The following is a 19188-nucleotide window of genomic DNA, read 5'->3' as shown; positions in this document are numbered from 1 at the left end:
AATCAAACTGCCCAAATGAATTTACTCTAGTTGTACAATTTTTTTTTTTTTTTTTTTTTTGAGTTAGATGCCCAGAAGCTAAGCCCTGATCTGTTTTGGTAAGGAATGTTTTGGGGGGGTTTTTGCTCATACAGGCACAAAAGAAATTGAACTTGGGGTCGATGAAGAAGGTTTCATTTATATGGCTTTTGAAGCTCCTGAAAAGAATGACTCCTCTGAATTTATCTGGTCAAAGGACTATGAAGGACCACCAGATGCTGACAGAGTTCAGACTGAAGAGAAAGGCAATAAGTGAGTATATAATGCACATTGAGAAAATTGATTGTGGAGTGTCGAATAAAGAACACATCAAACACCAAGAAAAACGTGAAGCCAAATGTTTCCCTCTCCTTCCAATATTCAGCTAAAATACATGTACACTATTGAACTGCAAATCTCTGTCCCTTATTCTCAGCTCTGGTGTCCATGAAATGGTGCATCCAGTGCAATCTTCAGGTCACAAAAGGGAAGCATCAGCCATCATATTGCTAATGTTTCTGCCTTCCTCCTCAGTGTCATATATAAATGACAATGAGTACTATATTTGATGTTCCAGGTGTATCAAATGTATTGCATTCTGTCACAGAAGGCATAATTTTTGAGGAAAATATAATTTTTATTATTATTATTTTTATTTCTAAGATCTAAGCTTATACTGAAAGACCCATCAGAAAAGGATCTGGGTATATATTCAGTGGAGGTCACGGATGTAGATGATGATATCTCTGCCAGCTGCACTTTAACAAAAGAAGGTAAAAACTAATAATTGACAAGAACAGAAATCTAATGTGCCATAATTTTCTAATATCAGATGTTTAGAGGAACGTTTCTCATAGAGGAATAGTAAGTTATAATGATAGTGGCATCATTAGAAAGATGTTTCCCATTCCTTGAAGGCTCAAGGGCCGTTTCTTTTACAGTCCCCTAAGAAAAGGTTCCATGCTCCAAGGTCATTTTTCCATTACAGTTCAGATTTCACACAAAGCTACACTGCCACAGTGATTTAAAACTTCTTTAAGAAGTTTCTTGAATTGATACAGCCAACATTTTATTCAGACATAACTAAGAATTATCTTCACAACCTTTTCTAGTCCTCCCTGCTATCGAATGTTTTGTACTTATTATCTTCTTCTTGACATAAATAAAGCTCATTAACAAATTAAATTAAATTAAGTTAATACAATGAATTCATTTTGGGCTAGTTGTACTAATCTAAATGACTTGCTATTTTTTGCATTTCAGATCTGGACAAGTTACTGAAACGTAGCCATGAAATCAGGAACCCATGTAAGTTGAACCAGTAAGAACCCACTACCATATGTATAGACTCTGAAAGGGGAACCCTGGCATAACCCTGGCTGAGCCAAATTCTGTGGTTTGCCTCCATGGTTCTGCTCCATGGTTCTCTTTGTTTTCCAGTGATCAAGCTGATATCTGGATGGAACATTGATATTCTGGAGAAAGGAGAAGTACGGCTGTGGTTGGAGGTTGAAAAGCTGTCACCAAATGCAGAGCTGCATTTAATCTTCAATGACAAGGAGCTTACAAGTACTCCAGTATGTTTTGTTTTGGTTTTTTAAATTCTGACTTACTTTCCCCCTGCTGAACAGGGAGATAAAGCAAATGGGTACATTCCCAGTTTTCTAAATTCCCATCAGATATTTTGATACATGTTTTTGGAAGACTCTAGGGCTTGGTTTTCCACTGTGCATAAACAGAAAGCCAAACTGTCTGATTCTCAAGCTGTCCAGTCCTAGTATCAAGCAAGGCTACAGCATCAATGCTGTTAGTTAAAGACAGTGTAATATTCCTCTGTGCTATTGCCAGCAAAACCTTCAGTGGTAATACTGAACATCCCCTCCTTATCCAGCTTTCCTGTTATCCCCCCTTCCTGAGAGGCTGCCTCTGACAATCTTGCCACAGCAGAGACTTCCCTTTTATAAGGGAATTTTCTGACAACAAACCTCAGCCACGTGTAATTCGTCTGATACTACAAATGCACCTGTGCCGGACAGAGAGCTTTGTCTTGGATGAACAAACTTGACTCATTTCAGTGGATGCTAAAGAAATACCATCTTGCACAATGAGACAGGATATTTTTCTTCTGCTTTACCAAGCAAAGCTGCAAGGTTTCCACCCTATCTCTTTGAACTGAATACGGATAAATCTCATGAATTCTAAGAGCAGATGAAAGTGATTTATTTCTCAGTCTGAGGCACTGGAAGTAACATTGCATCACGTGTTACAGTGCCCTCCAACCTTCTGATACATTTAAAAAAAATGTTCTAGCCTCTTCCTTGTCTTCCCATATCAAGTTAATATTATAACATTTTAAAAGTATTTGGAATGACAGGACCAGAGGAGAGAACAGTTGAGAATGAAGAACAATGTAAATCATTTGCCTGTCAGTTAAATGCAGTGTAGCAATGCCAAGATAACAAAAAGAAAAGATATAACAAAAGGATAGGACTAGGCCAAAGAATTTCAGAGCTGTTATTGCGATGTTGGGGGTTTTTAAAGCAATGTGTGGTGAACCAGCAATGTGTAGCGAACCTATTAAGGGCTTTGTCTATTCTAAGAACTGTCTTTTCTACACTGAAAAACTGACATTGTTATGCATGATTACAAAGTATTTGTCAAGCTCTTAGCAATGATAATATTTGCTTAGAGCAAACAAGGCGGTAAGGCATAATGATGATATTTTTGTTTAAGCATCTGGCAGGTTTTGGGGTGTATGTGTAAAAGGTTCAGTAGTGCTTGCATGATGTCAAGAGGGTGGCAATATTACTCATCATTGCCCAAATATGCAATTACATGCTACAGATGTATAATTAAGTGCAACACTTCCGTTATACTAAAACTCATACAGATTCTGGTAAGCTAAAAAGTCTGTAATATCCAAGAAAGAATGTATTGTGTTATGTGGTTTTAACAGAAACTTTCTCCCAGACAAAAGTGCTGCTGTAAGCAATTCTACCATACCTATGTACATAAACAAATAATAGATGAATCCCAGAATATAGAATATCAGAGTGCATTGGCATCATTACTCCTATAAGATGAGGGAAGTATATAAGGATACATATATAAAAGGACTGTAATGTCTGAGTGTTGTAGAAGATGCTGTACCAGGATCTGACCTTGGAACAGTTCCGCTGTGGAAAAACTATTCAGTTTATCATATTTCCTTTGTTTTACACAGACACATAAAATAAACTTTGTCAAAGGAAAAGGTCTCGTAGAACTGATAATCCAGAATTTCTGTGATGATGATAAAGGGACATACACAGCCCAGCTGCAAGATGGAAAAGCTAAAAATCAATTCACCCTAGTCCTTTTGGATGAATGTAAGTGGAAATTCAGGATCAAATATAGACTGCCATGCTCAGTGGAAAGTTTTCTAGGCACTTAAGGCCCTGAAGTATTTCCAACAGTTATAATGGCACACAGGGAATGGAGAGAACAAATATTTATTTTAGCACACATTTAAAGACCAGGAATCATGTAAGAAACTATATTAATTTCTCTTCAACATAAATTGAAGCTTTTGGTCTTATAAATAGGGTCCTTGATGATAAAAATGGTCTGCTAAAGCAAAATATCCAGTGGAATGCTTCGGGTTTTTTTCCAAATGTTTTACATATTATCTTGCTATGGCAAACTGTGTCTTGGCAGTAAACTGTATGACGTGTTACTACATGTATTCATTTATCACAGGACAGGATCAGGTTGAAAATTCAGTGTATTTAACAGCTGGTTAATTGCATTAAACTGAATGCAATAAAGAAACCAGTGTCAACTGTACTCGAGGACAAGTCCAAGCAACAAAGAAAGCTGAACATGAAACGTACAGGGTCCTTGTATATGCTAGTACAGAGACCCTTTTTTAATTTAAAAATAGCAAGTAACAAGATTCTCATTCAAATACTTCCCCATAGAGTGTCTATCTCTATTTTCAGTTCCTGCAAACAGTTTGCTTTCAAGTGACCTTCTAAAGCTTCCAAACTTTTTGAATGGAAAGTGTCTATAAAATGTCAAGTCTACTTGATTCTCTTTACAACCGGTGGAGAGAAACAGGCAGTTTTACAGAGTGATTCAGTACATGCTAAGTTCAGGATATAAAATAAGTTTGGTGAATTGTGCTCTAAAAGTGCCCATTTTTCTTTACTGTCAATGAAGGAAGTAGAGATAACTAAAGTTATATGCGGTTGTCTAAAACAGAGGTAAATTCTATGCTCTCTGCCTTCTTTTGTGTTTCTTACTTTTTGAACATCTTAATTTCAGGGTTTCTAGCCTACATTTTTGTATGGTCAAAAGTCATATTGCATTTCCTAAATGCATAATAGTCAGGTTTTCAGAGACTCTTTTGTTTTAAGGAAAATAAATGTTAGGGTCTGAGCAAGCAGTACAATGAAAGAATGATGGCACTAACCTGTTCAGGGTTCAGTGGGGACCAGAGGTAACTCATGCACTAGAGATGTCTTATAAACAAATATCACAGCTCTAATGATAATACTTTTTGTGATCAGAAATTTCTAAAGTGTTACACTGAGAAACAGTGGGGGGGGGTGTTGACTTTGACCATTGCTGTTCTCATAGGTTTTGATAAAGTTGCAGAGGAGGCTGATGCAAAACGGAGAGAATGGAAGAAAAAGCAGGGTAAGATAAGCTGAAGGTAATGACTTGCCAGAACTATGCCAACAAGATAGCAAAACCAGAGCAAAGCTATGAGTGCTCAAAATACTTTTCTTTATCATTTTTTTTAAGTATATTATTTAAGCTGATTAACAGACTAGGATAAGATTCCTTATTTTAAGACACCCTACCCTGCTCTTAAAAATCAAAATAATTTAGCCACGATAGCCACAATCCTCAGTATAGATCTTCTGCAGCAGTGCTGCAACACTGAACATTACTGAATTCTGAAAATTGTCCAAGCTGAATATATACCATGTAATTAAGATCCACTCACTTTCCTGTAGAAAACAGGATTCTCTAGATAAGTTTAAAAAGAACCATACATTCCACTTTCATTTTATCTCCCATCTTACATTAATGAAAAATGAAGTTAATAAAACAGTTTCAGAGAAAAAATACTACAACTGGAAAGGTGATCCCCTTCTAGCAGGGATAAAAGTATTCACTTAATAACAACTGTGATACCACACTAGAGTATAGGTCCAGTCTCCTGTCTTCAGAGATGCTTAGTATAATATGAAAGTGTATATAAAGTAATCTGTCCTCCAGTTTACCCTCCCAGAATCAGGAATAAAATCAGAAAGTATACGGCTTTTCTATTCTATTGCAATTCACCTGGGAAATATCTCTCAGCTCCTACACTGACTTGATGCAAAGTGGAGTTATAAGGACTGGTTAGGCAGCATCATTAACTACATTTTTAGATAGAATTCCTCAACGAAGATACGTTACCTAAGGACATTACAAAACCAGCAATAATTACATGCTCTAAAGTGTGGTGCCTATTGCATGCAAAACTCAGTAGCATGAAGCATTCCCTACAGACCGCACTGCGGGAATTCACCACTAGATGGAGGCATTTCTGTAGAGAACACTTGAGAGGTGTGGAAATGCATTGCAAAAGACATTTATTTTGTTTTACAGGTCCACATTTTATAGAGAACTTGAAATGCAAGGTTACCGAGAACTGTGAAGTACTCCTTACCTGCAAGGTACATACAGCTATGTGATGCAACTGCATAGTCTGAATTCCTTTAGCATTAAATTTTAGATGTGAATTTTAAGGGAACGATGTAAACAGTGCTCATCCAAATGCTTATCTGCAGAGCAATGAAAGTTAAGAGATAGCATATTTTGGTCAGAAATTTTAATAAAGAAAGAAGTTTCTAAGATTCTGGAGCAATCCTCTAAGGCAAGTGATGTTTCATAGTAGAAGGACATCCAGGCATTCAGAAATAACATGCATTTGGGACCCTGACTTCTAAATGTTGACTTCAAACAGGCAACAAACCTGAGAAAGGACACCAGCTTCCAATGGTTCTTCAATAAGAAAGCACGAGCAGGTGGTGTGTTTGATCCACAGACTGGGATAGGAACTCTTCGTATTAAAAAGGTGAAAAACATAAAACAACTCAGAGGCTTTGGTGATCACATGAAAATGCAAAAAATATGGGTTGATCTTATTAACATTCCATGTGTGTTTTGGGTAGTGCCCACTAAATGAAAGAAATTGAACAAAAGCTGAGAAAAGCACGAAAGAAGAAACCATTTAACATTATAGTCAGATAGATCTGAATTAGAAATAAGATGTTTTTAACAGTGAGTGGCTGTTAAAAGTTTAACATGTCCTGAGTGGCTAAAAAGAAAGTGTGGGCTTTTCAGGTTTTCTCATCAGGACTGGTTGCCTATTCTGGAGATGAACTTTAGTAACAAACAAACAAAAAAAGTTACTGAGCTCATTACAGAAGTAACTGAATGAAATTTTATGGCTTGACCTATAGAGAAGGCCAGACAAGCTGGTATAATGCCCCTTGTAATCTTAACTCTGCCTCAGAGAAGATACAGCTGAAGAAAGGGAGCTTGACAGTGCAGTTAAGAGTTTTAGTGCAATCTCTGCGTGGCTAATCTGAATCTTGTTTGGGTTTGATTTTTCATCTTAATTTCAAACAGCCGTATCACTTATAGAAAACAAGTAGATAAATGTATGTGAACGGGAATCTCTGCTCACACAAGTCTGAGGACCAGCAGGAACACTGCAGGCTGGAAGTCAAGAGCATTGGCAAAGCAACATGAGGAAAATTTATGGAGTAGTGGGCATTCATCATCAAAGAGTCCCAGACAGACCTGTACCTTACACCACTAAAGGCACCGAGTGGTGCTACACAGTGACTGAGGCAAAAGCTGAGTACTGACTCCCCGTAACTGACAACATACCCGCTGATAATGAACCAGGGCCCGTTCTAACCTTTCAAAGGAGATTCTGGGGCTAATTGCCTTTTTTGCCCTCCTTTCTTATCCGTCCAGCCAAATTCATTGGGAGGGAAGGAGAAAATCTCAGCTTTTCCCCCTTTTCCAAATCCTGCCCTATTTCAATGATATGTGAAATTTCTGTTGGGGGTGGTGGTGGTGGTGGTTTTGGGTTTGTTGCTTGTTTCTTTTTAATAAATATTGCATATGTGCATATGTATTTGCTAGATAACCAAAGCAGATGAGGGTCAATACAAAGCACTCGTTTCAGATGACCGAGGAGAGGACTACACCCAACTTGATCTCACAAAAGGAGGTAAGAGAACCTTGTATCAGGCAATAATATGCATTCGCACCCCTGCCTGGGATTAATTTTGGACTTAAAAACAAATTTCATAAATTTCTACCACACTGTTAATTACTATAGTACCTACATGCTTTTATAGGGATTAAAACCTGCATAAAAAGTTACTGGTCAAATTTAAAGAGTTTCCTGATCTACTATAGCATATGTATATATGCTGATCATTTTAAAAATCACAAGTATTTCATGTGAGATTGGAGTCATAAAATGGACTACGTAAAACAGTTTCATTCTGCAAGAGTTATACCAAACCCAACAAACAGAATAAGTGTCCTTTGTATCTGATCTCAGAGCTGTTTTTTGCATCTGTCCATACTGTACTTCATTTGATAATCCACAGACAACTTTTCACTCCTGGAAGTTCAGCCAGTACTCTGAAGCATCAGGAGAATAAACTTCCATTTCCACTCTGCATCCCCCACCAGTGACAAAAATTCTAGCCTGAATTACAGCGACAGCATAGTTGTTAAAGACAACATCAGGTGGAAAAACAATTATATGTTACTGCAGATTCCTGCTTCACTTTTCAGTTTTCTGAACATGCTCTGGAAATTGAAAATAAATATGCAGGTCTGACATTCTAATGTCATTTACATAGATAGTCATTTATCAAGCTATGACCGCATTATAAATTCTGTCAAGCACCACAGTTAAAAGCTCAGTAATGTTTCAATCACTTCGTCTCAGCATCAGTCAGAAGATTCTGCTTCCCAAGATTAAATCCTACTCTGACATCTGGAATCTATCATTTAAATCTGATACATAAATCTGCTTTCTGTGAGGCAGTCTGTTGCACATGTTGAGCGCTAAGGAAGACAGAAGCATCTAAATTTAGTAAGAAATGCCCAGCATCTAAAAATAAATGAGTCAGTGGCAAAAAATCCATTCCAAGTAAGCTTTGCAACAGAAAAAGACAACTATTAACTACCAGATATAATATAATCTAAACATAATCAAATTAAGTTGGTAGATCAGATGTGATTTGGTAAATATTGTATTTATAGACACTTAAATCTTTGTGTCTTTGCAGCCTTTGAAGACCTTCTCAAGGAGCTTTGTAGGATCAGTGGTATGTCATTTTCTCATCAGCTGACACAATAATAATGGCAGGGGAGAAAGGTGGGGTGTCACGATCAGAGCAAACTGCTCAGGAGCTGTCCCTGGATCAAGGACAATACCACCCCTTTACTCTTGCTTAGTGTTGGAAGCACCTTCAAACTGTCAAGGAGGATGGTCACTAAATAAACCCAGGGACATAAAACCATCTGCACTTACAAATTAATTCTGTGACCTTTACATGCCAGCAGCCTGCTCCTTGTCACATCACTTGCTATGTGAATTTGGCCAAGTTGTACTATTCCTATCTATGATGTGTATTCCAGACCCAAGTCTCTAGAAGAGATGCAGACATTTTTCTACCAGTTGCTAAAAGATCCAGTGTCTCCAAGAGGTAGAATACCATCCTACTTTCAGCTAGCCACATTCTCCAGAGAGAAATGTTAATAGGTTGCTTGGGATTTTGTTTGCGCAACATGTAAAACTGCATTCTTGAACATCCTCCTCAATTTCAGTCTTTCAATTATACTATTAGCTCTTTCTGCTACACCTCTGAAAATTCAACCTACTGAAGAAGGCATCAAAATCTACACAGATGTGAAGTACTACACAGACTACATGAAAACAACTTGGTATCACAAGTAAGTCCCCAAAAGTTATTTGCAAGGCTTCTGGAGTACTGTTGCTTGTAACTGTTTATCATCAAAATTAAACATGTTGGGCCTGAGCCCATAGCTTTTTAAGGCAATGGTAGATCTCTCTGAGTAAGGGCTGAAAAACACAATTCACTCTGCATCCTGAAACATGCCTGGGAATTCCGAAGTAAGCAGTCATGTTATTTTTATCTTAGCACTGCAGAAATATTTGTAAGTGATCATCTTTACTAGAATACTAATGATGCATTTAAGGTACTGCTCAGTTACAGCCACCTTGGTTACAGACAGGAAAAGAAGTTGTTTTTTTCAAAGTCTTTATTTCTACTACTTTGTACTTCCCTAACCACTCTATTCCCCCACTCTGAATACAAATATTCCCAAACATTATAAAATTCTTTCCAAACACTAGCTAATTTAGCCTCATAATGTCTTCACAAAATAGAGAAATGGTGTTTTATTAGATACCACCTACGCACGTATATAAGGAGGCCAATTTTTAACGTTTAAGGGCTAAATGCTTACAAATATTCAACATCTAAATCCTATTTAATCTCCTAAATAAGAACTAAGAGGTCTTTTGTAGAGTTTGTAGAGCTTTGGCAAACTGCCTAAAAGCACAGCTAGATGTCCCATGACATTTTCAAAAGTGACTGAGTGTGTAACTCTCCATGAAATTAACAGTAAGGTCCTGACTCCCACCCTCTTAGTCTAAGCAGTGTAGGTCTAAAAAAAAGTTAGTGCTCTAATTTATACAGCTCTACTAAATACTATTGAAATGGTATCATTTGTTTACTTAGGGAAAAACAACTGGAAAGCCGTGACAGACTGAAAGCTGGGAGCACAATGAATCAGATCTGGCTTCACATACTGAACCCAACAGATGCAGATAAGGGAAAATACACCCTGGAGTTATTTGATGGGAACAACTCTCGCAAACTGTCAACTGACTTGTCTGGACAGGGTAAGCTGAGTCAAACAATACCGTCATAGGAATGAGATACCTGAGCTGCTTTCCAAGATTCCTTCAGATCATGGGCAGTGATTCCTCTCTCCTTTATTTGAGCTGGAGCCACAGCTGCGTAACAGCACACTATGAAATTGGGTTAAGAAGCACAGTGAAGTGCTCATAGAAGTCAGATGTAACACGGGGAGAGAAGTGCACAGCAGAAAGGCTTGAAGCCTTTAGGGAGCTTTGCTGCCATAGTGTAAGGCAATCCTGGGGAAAGGATGAGTGGGAGGGCAGCTCCTCCTGGGATGTGTCCAATTCCTCCACAGGCCAACAGAGCTTACAGGTGGCATCTTGGAAAAGAGAATGTGGCTTCAGGTTTACAAAGACTTTTCCAAACTGTTCAAAGTTGGGATTCTTTCCTCCTCTGGACTTCTCTTTGGAAAGGGAGTACTAGATCCCACTTATCTCAGTAGTATATAAATAAAGTCACATTTCCTTAAGGCAGATATAGATATAGTCTAGATGATAATTATACATATCTATGTGCACATATACCTGTAATTCCAACAGTGATGCATTATGTTAAATCTACTAAGTCAAATGAAATGAACGGCAACTTACCCTAAAACCTCTTCATTCCTTGCAGCCTTTGAAGATGCCCTGGCTGAGCACAGAAGGCTAAAGTAAGTTCCTGCCTAAATATTTTCACAGCTAAATCTACTTTGAGTGTCATATTCTGTATTGAGAATACAATGCCTAATAAATAAAACCACTATAATATTATCTCTCGCTTTCAGGGAAGCAGCAGTAGCAGAAAAGTGTAAGTAAATTAATTTCCTTCCTTCTGCAAAACAAAGCCAAGTGGTATGCTGATAAGAAAACTAAAAGGTCTTATTTGTTCACTCCCAGGTCGTGCCAAAGTTGTTCAAGGTCTGCCAGATGTTGCTACTATCATGGAGGACAAGGTAACATTGAGTAACTGTTTGTATAATTGGCCCTTGCACAGATATAGAAGAATAACTGATGGGGAGAAAACTACTTGTTTTCCCCTCCTGTATGTTCCTGGGAGATTTTCTGAGCTACTGTAAATTGCCAAAGGTGTGAAGCAGTACCCTCCACAATACTTTTATCAGCCCCCTACATTGTTGATGGTGCTTCCAAACATGCACGTGCTTCTGCACATATAGGTGCTCTTTGTGGCACAGAACCTCTTTCTGGCAGGTGTTGGATGTTATTGCTTCCTAGGTCTGTTTCACAGCCAGATTCTTTCTGTTGTCTTCCCATTTCATAGGATTAGACTAAGGCCTTTTAAGCGCTGGACCTGATTTTCCCATCATATCAACCTGCTGCTTACATTTCTGAGTCACATTCCCCTTTACTGGTACACAGGCAGAATAAAAATCCTGTGAAGTAATTGCAAATTCACCATGTGCCTATTTAAGTGTCACTTAACAGTGTAAGAAAGCTATAAAAAGTAGCACAAATATGAGTCAGGCCCAGTGAATTCGGTCAGGTTAATCCTGATTATACTGGAGGGTAACAGGAAAAGGAATGGGCAGTCCTGGAATCTCACCTATTGAAAATCTAAGAAAATTTGTTTATATTTTTCTTAATTTCTCATCAACTGAATTTCCTTACTTATTTATATCTTCATAATCTATTTCTGCTATCTGTTTTACAACAGACCCTGTGTTTAACTTGCTGTATATCTGGAGATCCTTATCCAGAAATCACTTGGTTCAAAAATGAGAAGGTTATCGTCTTTAAAGATCGTTACAAAATGGATGTGAAGGGGACAGTTGTCACAATTACCATAGAGAAAGTCTGCAATGAAGACACAGGAAAATACAGCATCTTTGTTAAGAATAAGTATGGTTCTGAAACAGGACAGGTTACGATCAGTGTTTATAAGCATGGAGACATACCAATAGGAATGGAAGAAGAGGAAGTCCCAGGTGGGATTATAATGAAAAAGCCGACATGAATTAGTCAATTATGTCTCACTGAGTTTAAAAGGAATTTAACTCCTTCGGATTCCTTTCAGTGTCTCTGCCCTAAAATCCAGGGTCATGTCTCTATTTTTATTTTAGTAATATTTTAGTATTTTATTTTGGTAGTTGTTAGAAAACAATTCTCACATGTGCGCACGTGTGTACACATGCATGTTCACCTTACAGAAAAACTCTTTCCTAGTAAATCGGTGTGGGAAATACCAGAGGATTCACATATGAGAACCAGGCTTTCAGTGGAGTTTTTTTCTATTAAATCACTACATGTTCCTGCTTATCTTGTAGCTGACAAACGCTTGTGTGTGTGTGTTATTAAACTTATACTCTTGGTGACACCTCAGCACTGTTGTCAAGTACATCCATCTTTAAATCAGTCGACCTGTGTGTGTATGGGAATTTAGGAATTTTCCTGAGTACTGTGCTGAATCAGGGCCTTGAAGCATGCACCTTTACAAACCTAAGCCATATGGGAACAAAACAAGGCAGTAACATTTTCAAGGTTTGGTTCTTTACAGAGGAACACATTGAGCTTCTATATATACACTGACACGCAGTAATAAATTTACACAAGAGGGTTGAGTGAAAGTCTGCAGAGGTGGGCTCAGATCCTACTGGACACCTATATCCTTAAGAATTAAAGAGATTTTTAGGTTTATTAGTTACATTAGATTAATCTGGATGTTGAAAAAAGTTTGGCCTCTCAACTGCTCTGAAGCCGCAGCTACACTCCCAGCTTCTACCAGTAAAACTGTGTCAGTAAGAGATAAAAAAGTGATTGTATTCCTAATACAATCATCCAGCTAAATGCATTTATTCAGTGAAATAGCATCTTACCTTGCTCCACAAACTAGTATAAACTGTCCTCACAAAAGCAGTACTTTTTCCGGTTATTTGAGGGACACTGCTTTTCCAGTGTCAACGTAAATAAGCACAGCAACCCTCTACAGGATTGCCAATCATTTGACCAAAGGCAATTACATTTCAGACATTACTTAAAATTAAATTGAATGTATACAATTTATATTATTAAATTTAATAATATTAAAAAGTGAGAGCTTAGCTAATTGTCTAGATTCATCTCACAGTGAATGAAGAAAAGCAGGCCCTTCTGATGGCATCATGAACATTACTCTATAGTAAAACACATGAATCATGTCCTAGAATAACTCCAATATAAACATGTACCTCTTAGAGCCATGTGTGTTACAGCCCACACATAAATATGGCCTTATTCATATCAGTACCTCATCCTTGCTACTTAGGTATTATCATATGTAAACGTAATTACAAAATTGGCTCTTTGTGTGTGAATTTTCTTTAAAATTACATACGAAAAACAAATTGTAAATTTTTAAGAAAAACTTCAGCATTGGTTTTCTATTTAAATAGATGATTTACTGTCGAGTATGGAGTAATAAAAGTTAACTTGGAAAGGTCACCTACCCCTGGGATACAGGCTCTATTTGAATTAAGCAATATAATTGCAAGACACATAATCTAATGAATGTCTTCCAAAATCAACAGTCATGCTTGCACAGACAGCAAGGAATATCACTGAATAGCTTTAATGAGTGAGGAATTCTTGGTGAAGTTGGTGAGAAGAAAAATAATATATCCTATTTACTTCTTTAATTTCAGTCTCCCAGCAATGTTCCATGTTTGATTTTACCTTTAATCTTCTATGTATGCAGTGATTATTAAAAAGAAAAAAAAAAAAAGAAAAAAAAACACCAAAAACTGAATTTAAAACAGCTTTAGGTGCACATTACTGACATCTACTGGATAAAGCCATAACTGACTGTCCCACTCCAACACGATTTTCCCTGTCCTCCCAGCAACTGGAGGCCCACAATTTTGGAAGAAATATCTGTGGATTTTATTCCCACCATTTTAAGGTTCAAGTGCCCACAGTAGAGAATATTGTGATAATTGGGAAGTTCCTGCTGTAAGACAGTAATTACCTCGCACCTATTGTAAATTATGCCATTTTATTTGAAGAATTCTATCCAAGACACAGAAAATGCATTAAACATAGAAGTTGTGAACAAAAGAAAACAAATTAGTCTATACAACACTTCACAACAATTATGAATAATTACCCAAGTTCAGTAACCCACAATAAACATAACATCCCAAACCAGCTGGTCAAGGTAAGACTTTCTACAAAGCAGAATGAACTAGAGGTTATCATCATTAAGAACAAATAAATGATTAATAATTGTTATTTCACAGTTAATAATTAGCCAGTCATCTCACAATTTGGGCTGGCCTTTCCCTTTCCATAAATAGCATCTGAATGACCAGGGAGAGCCCTCACTTTCCTGCTAGCATCACTGCCCTAAACTGCATTATAACATCCATAATGGCATTCAATGGAACCTGGCAGGTCTATGCTCAAGAGAACTATGAAGAGTTTCTGAAAGCCCTTGGTAAGTGTCTAGTTACTTTTGAAATCATTTGCTTGGATTGCAACACAAAATTTGCATGACATCTTTTATTACTGTACTTCTATTTTTCTTTCTTTTGTTTGTATGACAAACTACCCCCTACCAAGTAAGTCTGTTAAGTCTGATTTGGAAATCAAAAGAAGCTGAAAATCGTACAAATCGATGTAGAAAGTTTACAGATAACCTCCAAATCCCTATCTTAACATTAGATAAGTCCCTTATGAAAGAAGTATATCAGAAACCAACTTGTTTTGATTAACACATAACTTTATAAATATATTCAACTGGAAACAAGTTGTCAATGACGTATACAGATTTCCAGTGTGCTATTAGTAGTGCAGGCACTTTCTACAGCACTAGTGATTAACATACGTGATAACTGTTTAGTTATCTGTAAGGAACAGACTTGGTGGTTATGACTTAGTAGGAGCCTACATTAATAAAAATGCACTTACCCTCTTGACAAAACATTCACATGGGGTTTTTAAGAGTATGTAAGAGATATTCAGTAGAATAAAATTCAGTTACAGTTGAAAAGCCTAGTCCTACAGCATGATAACTGAACCAATCTCTACTGCTAAAGATGATACTCTCAGATCATGCTACAGACACCCTGATAAGGTAGTTTGAGGCTACTTGCACTGTTGCAGCTCTGACTAGACCGATAACCCCCATCTCCACTCTCTCTGGAAGAGGTGAGGGAAACAAAATAATATGCACATGGTTTTCGTCATGGAGAAATGTCATCACATGGCAAGACATTACTGAAAGAAAAAATACATATTCTGACACAAGATTAATGAATATAATATCAAAATCTATACAGACTAGATGGAACGGAACAATGTGCCCATAGAGAAGTGAGGAATCCAACACAGGATTTGTCTTTTAACTTGGGCATCACTTACTATTATTAGTTTCTATCTTTTGCACCTTTATCAGATAAAAGAATTTGCTATTTCATATCAACACACTACTTCATAACATAAAAAGTCCTTTTTTGCCTTTATTACAGCATTGCCAGATGACCTTATCAAAGTCGCCAAAGATATTAAGCCTGTTGTTGAAATACAACAAAAAGGGGATGACTTTGTTGTGACATCAAAAACACCCATGCAATCTGTAACTAACTCATTTACGCTTGGAAAAGAGGCTGACATTACTACTATGAATGGCAGAAAGCTAAAGGTAATATATTTCAGGAATGGGTGCATCTCTTTATTCATCCTTATACTTCACTTTCTGTGTATGAGTGAAACTTGTTTGTACCATTTCCATTAGCACATATTTCTATCATTTCAACAAACAAAAATGTTTCTTCTAAAACTCCTATTAAAATGCTGTGGTCTCCAGTTTAAATTAGCAGATGTGGTTATGAAACATCAGTATCATTTATTTCCTATTTATGTAGTCCTCTACTTACTCTAATTGAATTCCAAAATCTAAAATTTTTTATATTGTTTTAATAATTTTTAAATCTGCTTCAACAGTGTACTGTGAACATGGTAAATGGGAAGCTTGTGTGCAAATCAGACAAATTCTCTCATGAGCAAGAAATTAAAGGAAATGAAATGGTAGAGGTAAGTGTTAGAAAATAATGGCACATTAAGCAAAATGCCGAAGGAAAAAATGTTCTATGTTGACTAGCTCTTAGTGTAGGCTCAATACCTTAAACAAATCCTGGCCCCAAAATTACTGCATTACTTGCAGAATTCCTTACAGGTGCTTAAATCTGCAGATACAGAATTTTCAAATTTCAATCTAACCACAGTTAGTGGAAAATACTATTTGTATCCTTTATTATTCCTGTTTTTTATTAAAACCAACTCCCTTAGATGATTCTCTTTTAAACATTGTTCATACATTTAATGCATCCTGCTCAACAAATCTTTTTATTCATTACTACCCTGGAGCCAATTCTAGGCACTGAAGTGTGAAGGGCTTTAGCTGCCGAGCATGTTGCAGAAAGACTCCTTATAAATTCCTCTAGATTACTATAGCAGTGTTTCCACCCTTAGCATTATCCATAACATTACCTCTGAAAAGACAGTAAAGGCTGAGTCAAACCTGAAAATTTACAAAACACTCATTCCACCTACAATTCTTCAAAGTTCTTTAGTTACTTTGAAATTGTTTGGTACTGACAAAGAGCTTTTCTCTATAGAGTTAAGCTCATCAGGCTTCTAAGAAGTGCCCACTAGGGTAAAGACTACTACAAGAATGACAGCTAACCATATTAGAGTTATATGTTTTGGACATACAATTTCCTAAGATCTTTTTTAATATCTCAAACTACTTTTCTAACATTAAGTAAGCAAAACACCAGGCAAAAGAACCCATTACTATTTGGGACAGTGGATTTCTATTACAGGAAGCAGATCTTTCTGGTAGTATCTATAACACCTCTTAAAACAGAGTGATAAAATGTAGTTGATGGTGGCATTTATATTTAGACTTTCCATCTTCAGAACTGGTTCTGTAAAAAAATTTTCTTTGATATGAATGTTATAGACATATTTATAGGCAGGTACTGTAAATGTATTTTCTTGTGGAATAAGATGGATTTATACATGAATTACAGAAACTTCTAGCCACTAAGCTATAAATAGATTTCCTAAAGCCTAAATGAAAAACAAGTTACGTGTATTTGTCTTCTACAGACTATGACTTCTGGTGGAGTAACACTTGTCAGAAGAAGCAAGAGAATTTAAAGACAGATCACCTTTTTTGTGACATCTTTACATACCTAAAATAAAGTGCAGTTTCCACAAGGCGTGATCTTTGTTATCTGAAAAAATAGTACAGAAAATAATTATGATCTCTATTCTCCTTTCACATACGCATCACTTCCCATTCTCATAAGACTGTGTTTTCCCTGAGTACACTTACAGATCCCTTCTATACTCAAAGTGACAGAAGTCTGCCTCCCAGACAACCAAACCTGGACATTAACTGGAACATTATGATTTATCATAATAATCCTTGGGAGCGGACAAAAGCTGAATAAATGCTTCTTGATTTCCTACATACTCAGTGAATATATTCAGCTTTAGTTCCTTTGTCTAATAAAGTTTAGTCTTCTACTAAAACCCTTTCTCTGTAACCTAGCCAAGCAAAGAACAATTAGACATTTGTTTAGCTTATCTGCACGATGTGTCTGTAACAGGAATAGAAACAGTAATATTTTAAAAGCTATGAAGTATTTAGCAGTCATAAACAATTACAGAGTAATAACAGAAATGACTGCTCTTAAGTACACGAGAGTACAATTAAACAAAAATGAGGCACTACAAGAGCAAAGGGAATTAAACATTCTTCCAATTTGCAACGTACTCCCAATATCTGCTTGTCACAGTTCAAGTTTGTGAAGCTCAAGTAAACTAGACCGTTTATGTTCAGGTTATGTGGCTCTACTGAAGTATAAAATGCACAGGACCCATGCCTATAACCATTTCTGTGCTCACTGCTGATTAGATCCTACTATTACATTAGCAGTCCTATTTCATACTTTTAAATTTAAGTCACAGCAGATTTGTTAGAATTGGTCTTGGGTGTAAGACCTCCATGAAAAAAGCTGCTGGAATGATTATGCCATTTAAAACCCTCATGAGGGTGTTTTGTTACAATTAAGAGTGCTGAGTGTACATCTTCCTGTGCTAGGAGAAGAGCAGTTTGTGAGAGGGGACTTGCAATATGATATAAGCAACCTGGGAAGCGTATTCTTTTTCTGGGATAAGGCTGTCCTCATGGGGAGTTTTACTGGTGTAACCATGCAAGCATCATTGTGTTCATTTTGCTTCCCAGGCAGTTCTAATGCTAAGTACACTTTTGCAGACTAAATTAAATTCCTTGTGAGTTACACATAAGTAAGATCAACAGAACAGAAATCAAGACACTGGTAAAACTCAGGGAGAAGGCTGCTTTAACGCATTGGTACTGCAAAAAGCCATATAAGAGCTTGAAACACTTCTGTTTGGAAGTTGCTGGGTAACTGCTGCTAACTACACAATGAAACAGTACAAAACAGAGCGTAGTTCTCCAACAGTAAATTAGCAGAACGCTGCAAGTCTTCAATGACCAAATGCTGTATCATTAAGTTGTAGGATACAAAATATCAAGACACTTCAGCTTTACTTCTAAACTAAGGCAGAGATCATTCACTACTCTGAACACTACACTTCTAAAGCCTGTTACAAAACAATTATTTGCTTTGATATATATGACATAAAAAATGAATGATGTTAAAGTAAAATGTGTATATATTTGTTTGCTTTTAAAAGAAACATGAAGGTCTTATTTTGGTTCAATAACTACTTGAATATTCCCGGCTCATTTGACATAATCTGCCTTGCAAACTTGCTTCTTCCCTATTCAACCCCTTATCAAAGTTTAACCTCAACACATAGCAACTGATATACAAAGGCAGTTTAAGTTATAGACTGTAGACACTACATACTAAAACCAAACTAATAGAGAACTTAAACTGATGCTAAACCATTTTAATTTGAAAGCACTAAAAATTCTTAAAAGAATACTTCACCTTCCTTACTTCACAATTGCAGCGATTTAGTATTTCCAACAACCGTGCCAATCTTTGCAATCCAATATTCTTCTGCCACAGGACATCTCAGATTTAGGGGGAATATTCAGTGCAGTTCCTTACGTGAAGCAGTCAAAACCTAAAGGATTTTGATCAGATTGCAAACCTTGCCCCATTGCTCAA

The 19188-nt window shown here is 36.8% G+C and overlaps 2 protein-coding genes across 2 annotated transcripts in view; both read left to right on the top strand.

The window, feature by feature from the left end:
- Positions 1–12358, top strand: part of MYOM3 (myomesin 3) — a 29348-nt gene extending 16990 nt beyond the window's left edge. Inside the window, exons 22-37 of the mRNA XM_009919215.2 lie at positions 135–291; positions 682–791; positions 1282–1326; positions 1459–1595; positions 3242–3386; positions 4639–4698; positions 5662–5729; positions 6020–6130; positions 7213–7300; positions 8379–8417; positions 8940–9045; positions 9858–10021; positions 10656–10692; positions 10807–10829; positions 10919–10974; positions 11694–12358. Of these exons, the coding sequence (XP_009917517.1) occupies positions 135–291; positions 682–791; positions 1282–1326; positions 1459–1595; positions 3242–3386; positions 4639–4698; positions 5662–5729; positions 6020–6130; positions 7213–7300; positions 8379–8417; positions 8940–9045; positions 9858–10021; positions 10656–10692; positions 10807–10829; positions 10919–10974; positions 11694–11993 (1646 nt within the window). The 3' untranslated portion in view covers positions 11994–12358. The remainder of the gene's footprint in view (positions 1–134; positions 292–681; positions 792–1281; positions 1327–1458; positions 1596–3241; positions 3387–4638; positions 4699–5661; positions 5730–6019; positions 6131–7212; positions 7301–8378; positions 8418–8939; positions 9046–9857; positions 10022–10655; positions 10693–10806; positions 10830–10918; positions 10975–11693) is intronic.
- A 1924-nt stretch (positions 12359–14282) lies between these two features.
- LOC104318068 (fatty acid-binding protein, liver) lies at positions 14283–17236 on the top strand. The gene is made up of 4 exons (XM_009919183.2): positions 14283–14447; positions 15481–15653; positions 15956–16045; positions 17126–17236. The coding sequence occupies exons 1-4, from the start codon at positions 14315–14317 to the stop codon at positions 17174–17176; spliced, it is 447 nt and encodes a 148-aa protein (XP_009917485.2). The 5' UTR covers positions 14283–14314; the 3' UTR covers positions 17177–17236.
- Positions 17237–19188: the final 1952 nt, after the last annotated feature.

This window comes from Haliaeetus albicilla, chromosome 16 (genome assembly GCF_947461875.1).
Source record: "Haliaeetus albicilla chromosome 16, bHalAlb1.1, whole genome shotgun sequence".
In the NCBI taxonomy this organism is placed as follows: domain Eukaryota; kingdom Metazoa; phylum Chordata; class Aves; order Accipitriformes; family Accipitridae; genus Haliaeetus; species Haliaeetus albicilla.
The sequence above is the reverse complement of the archived record's forward strand: the minus strand, read 5'-3'. Positions and strand labels throughout refer to the sequence as shown.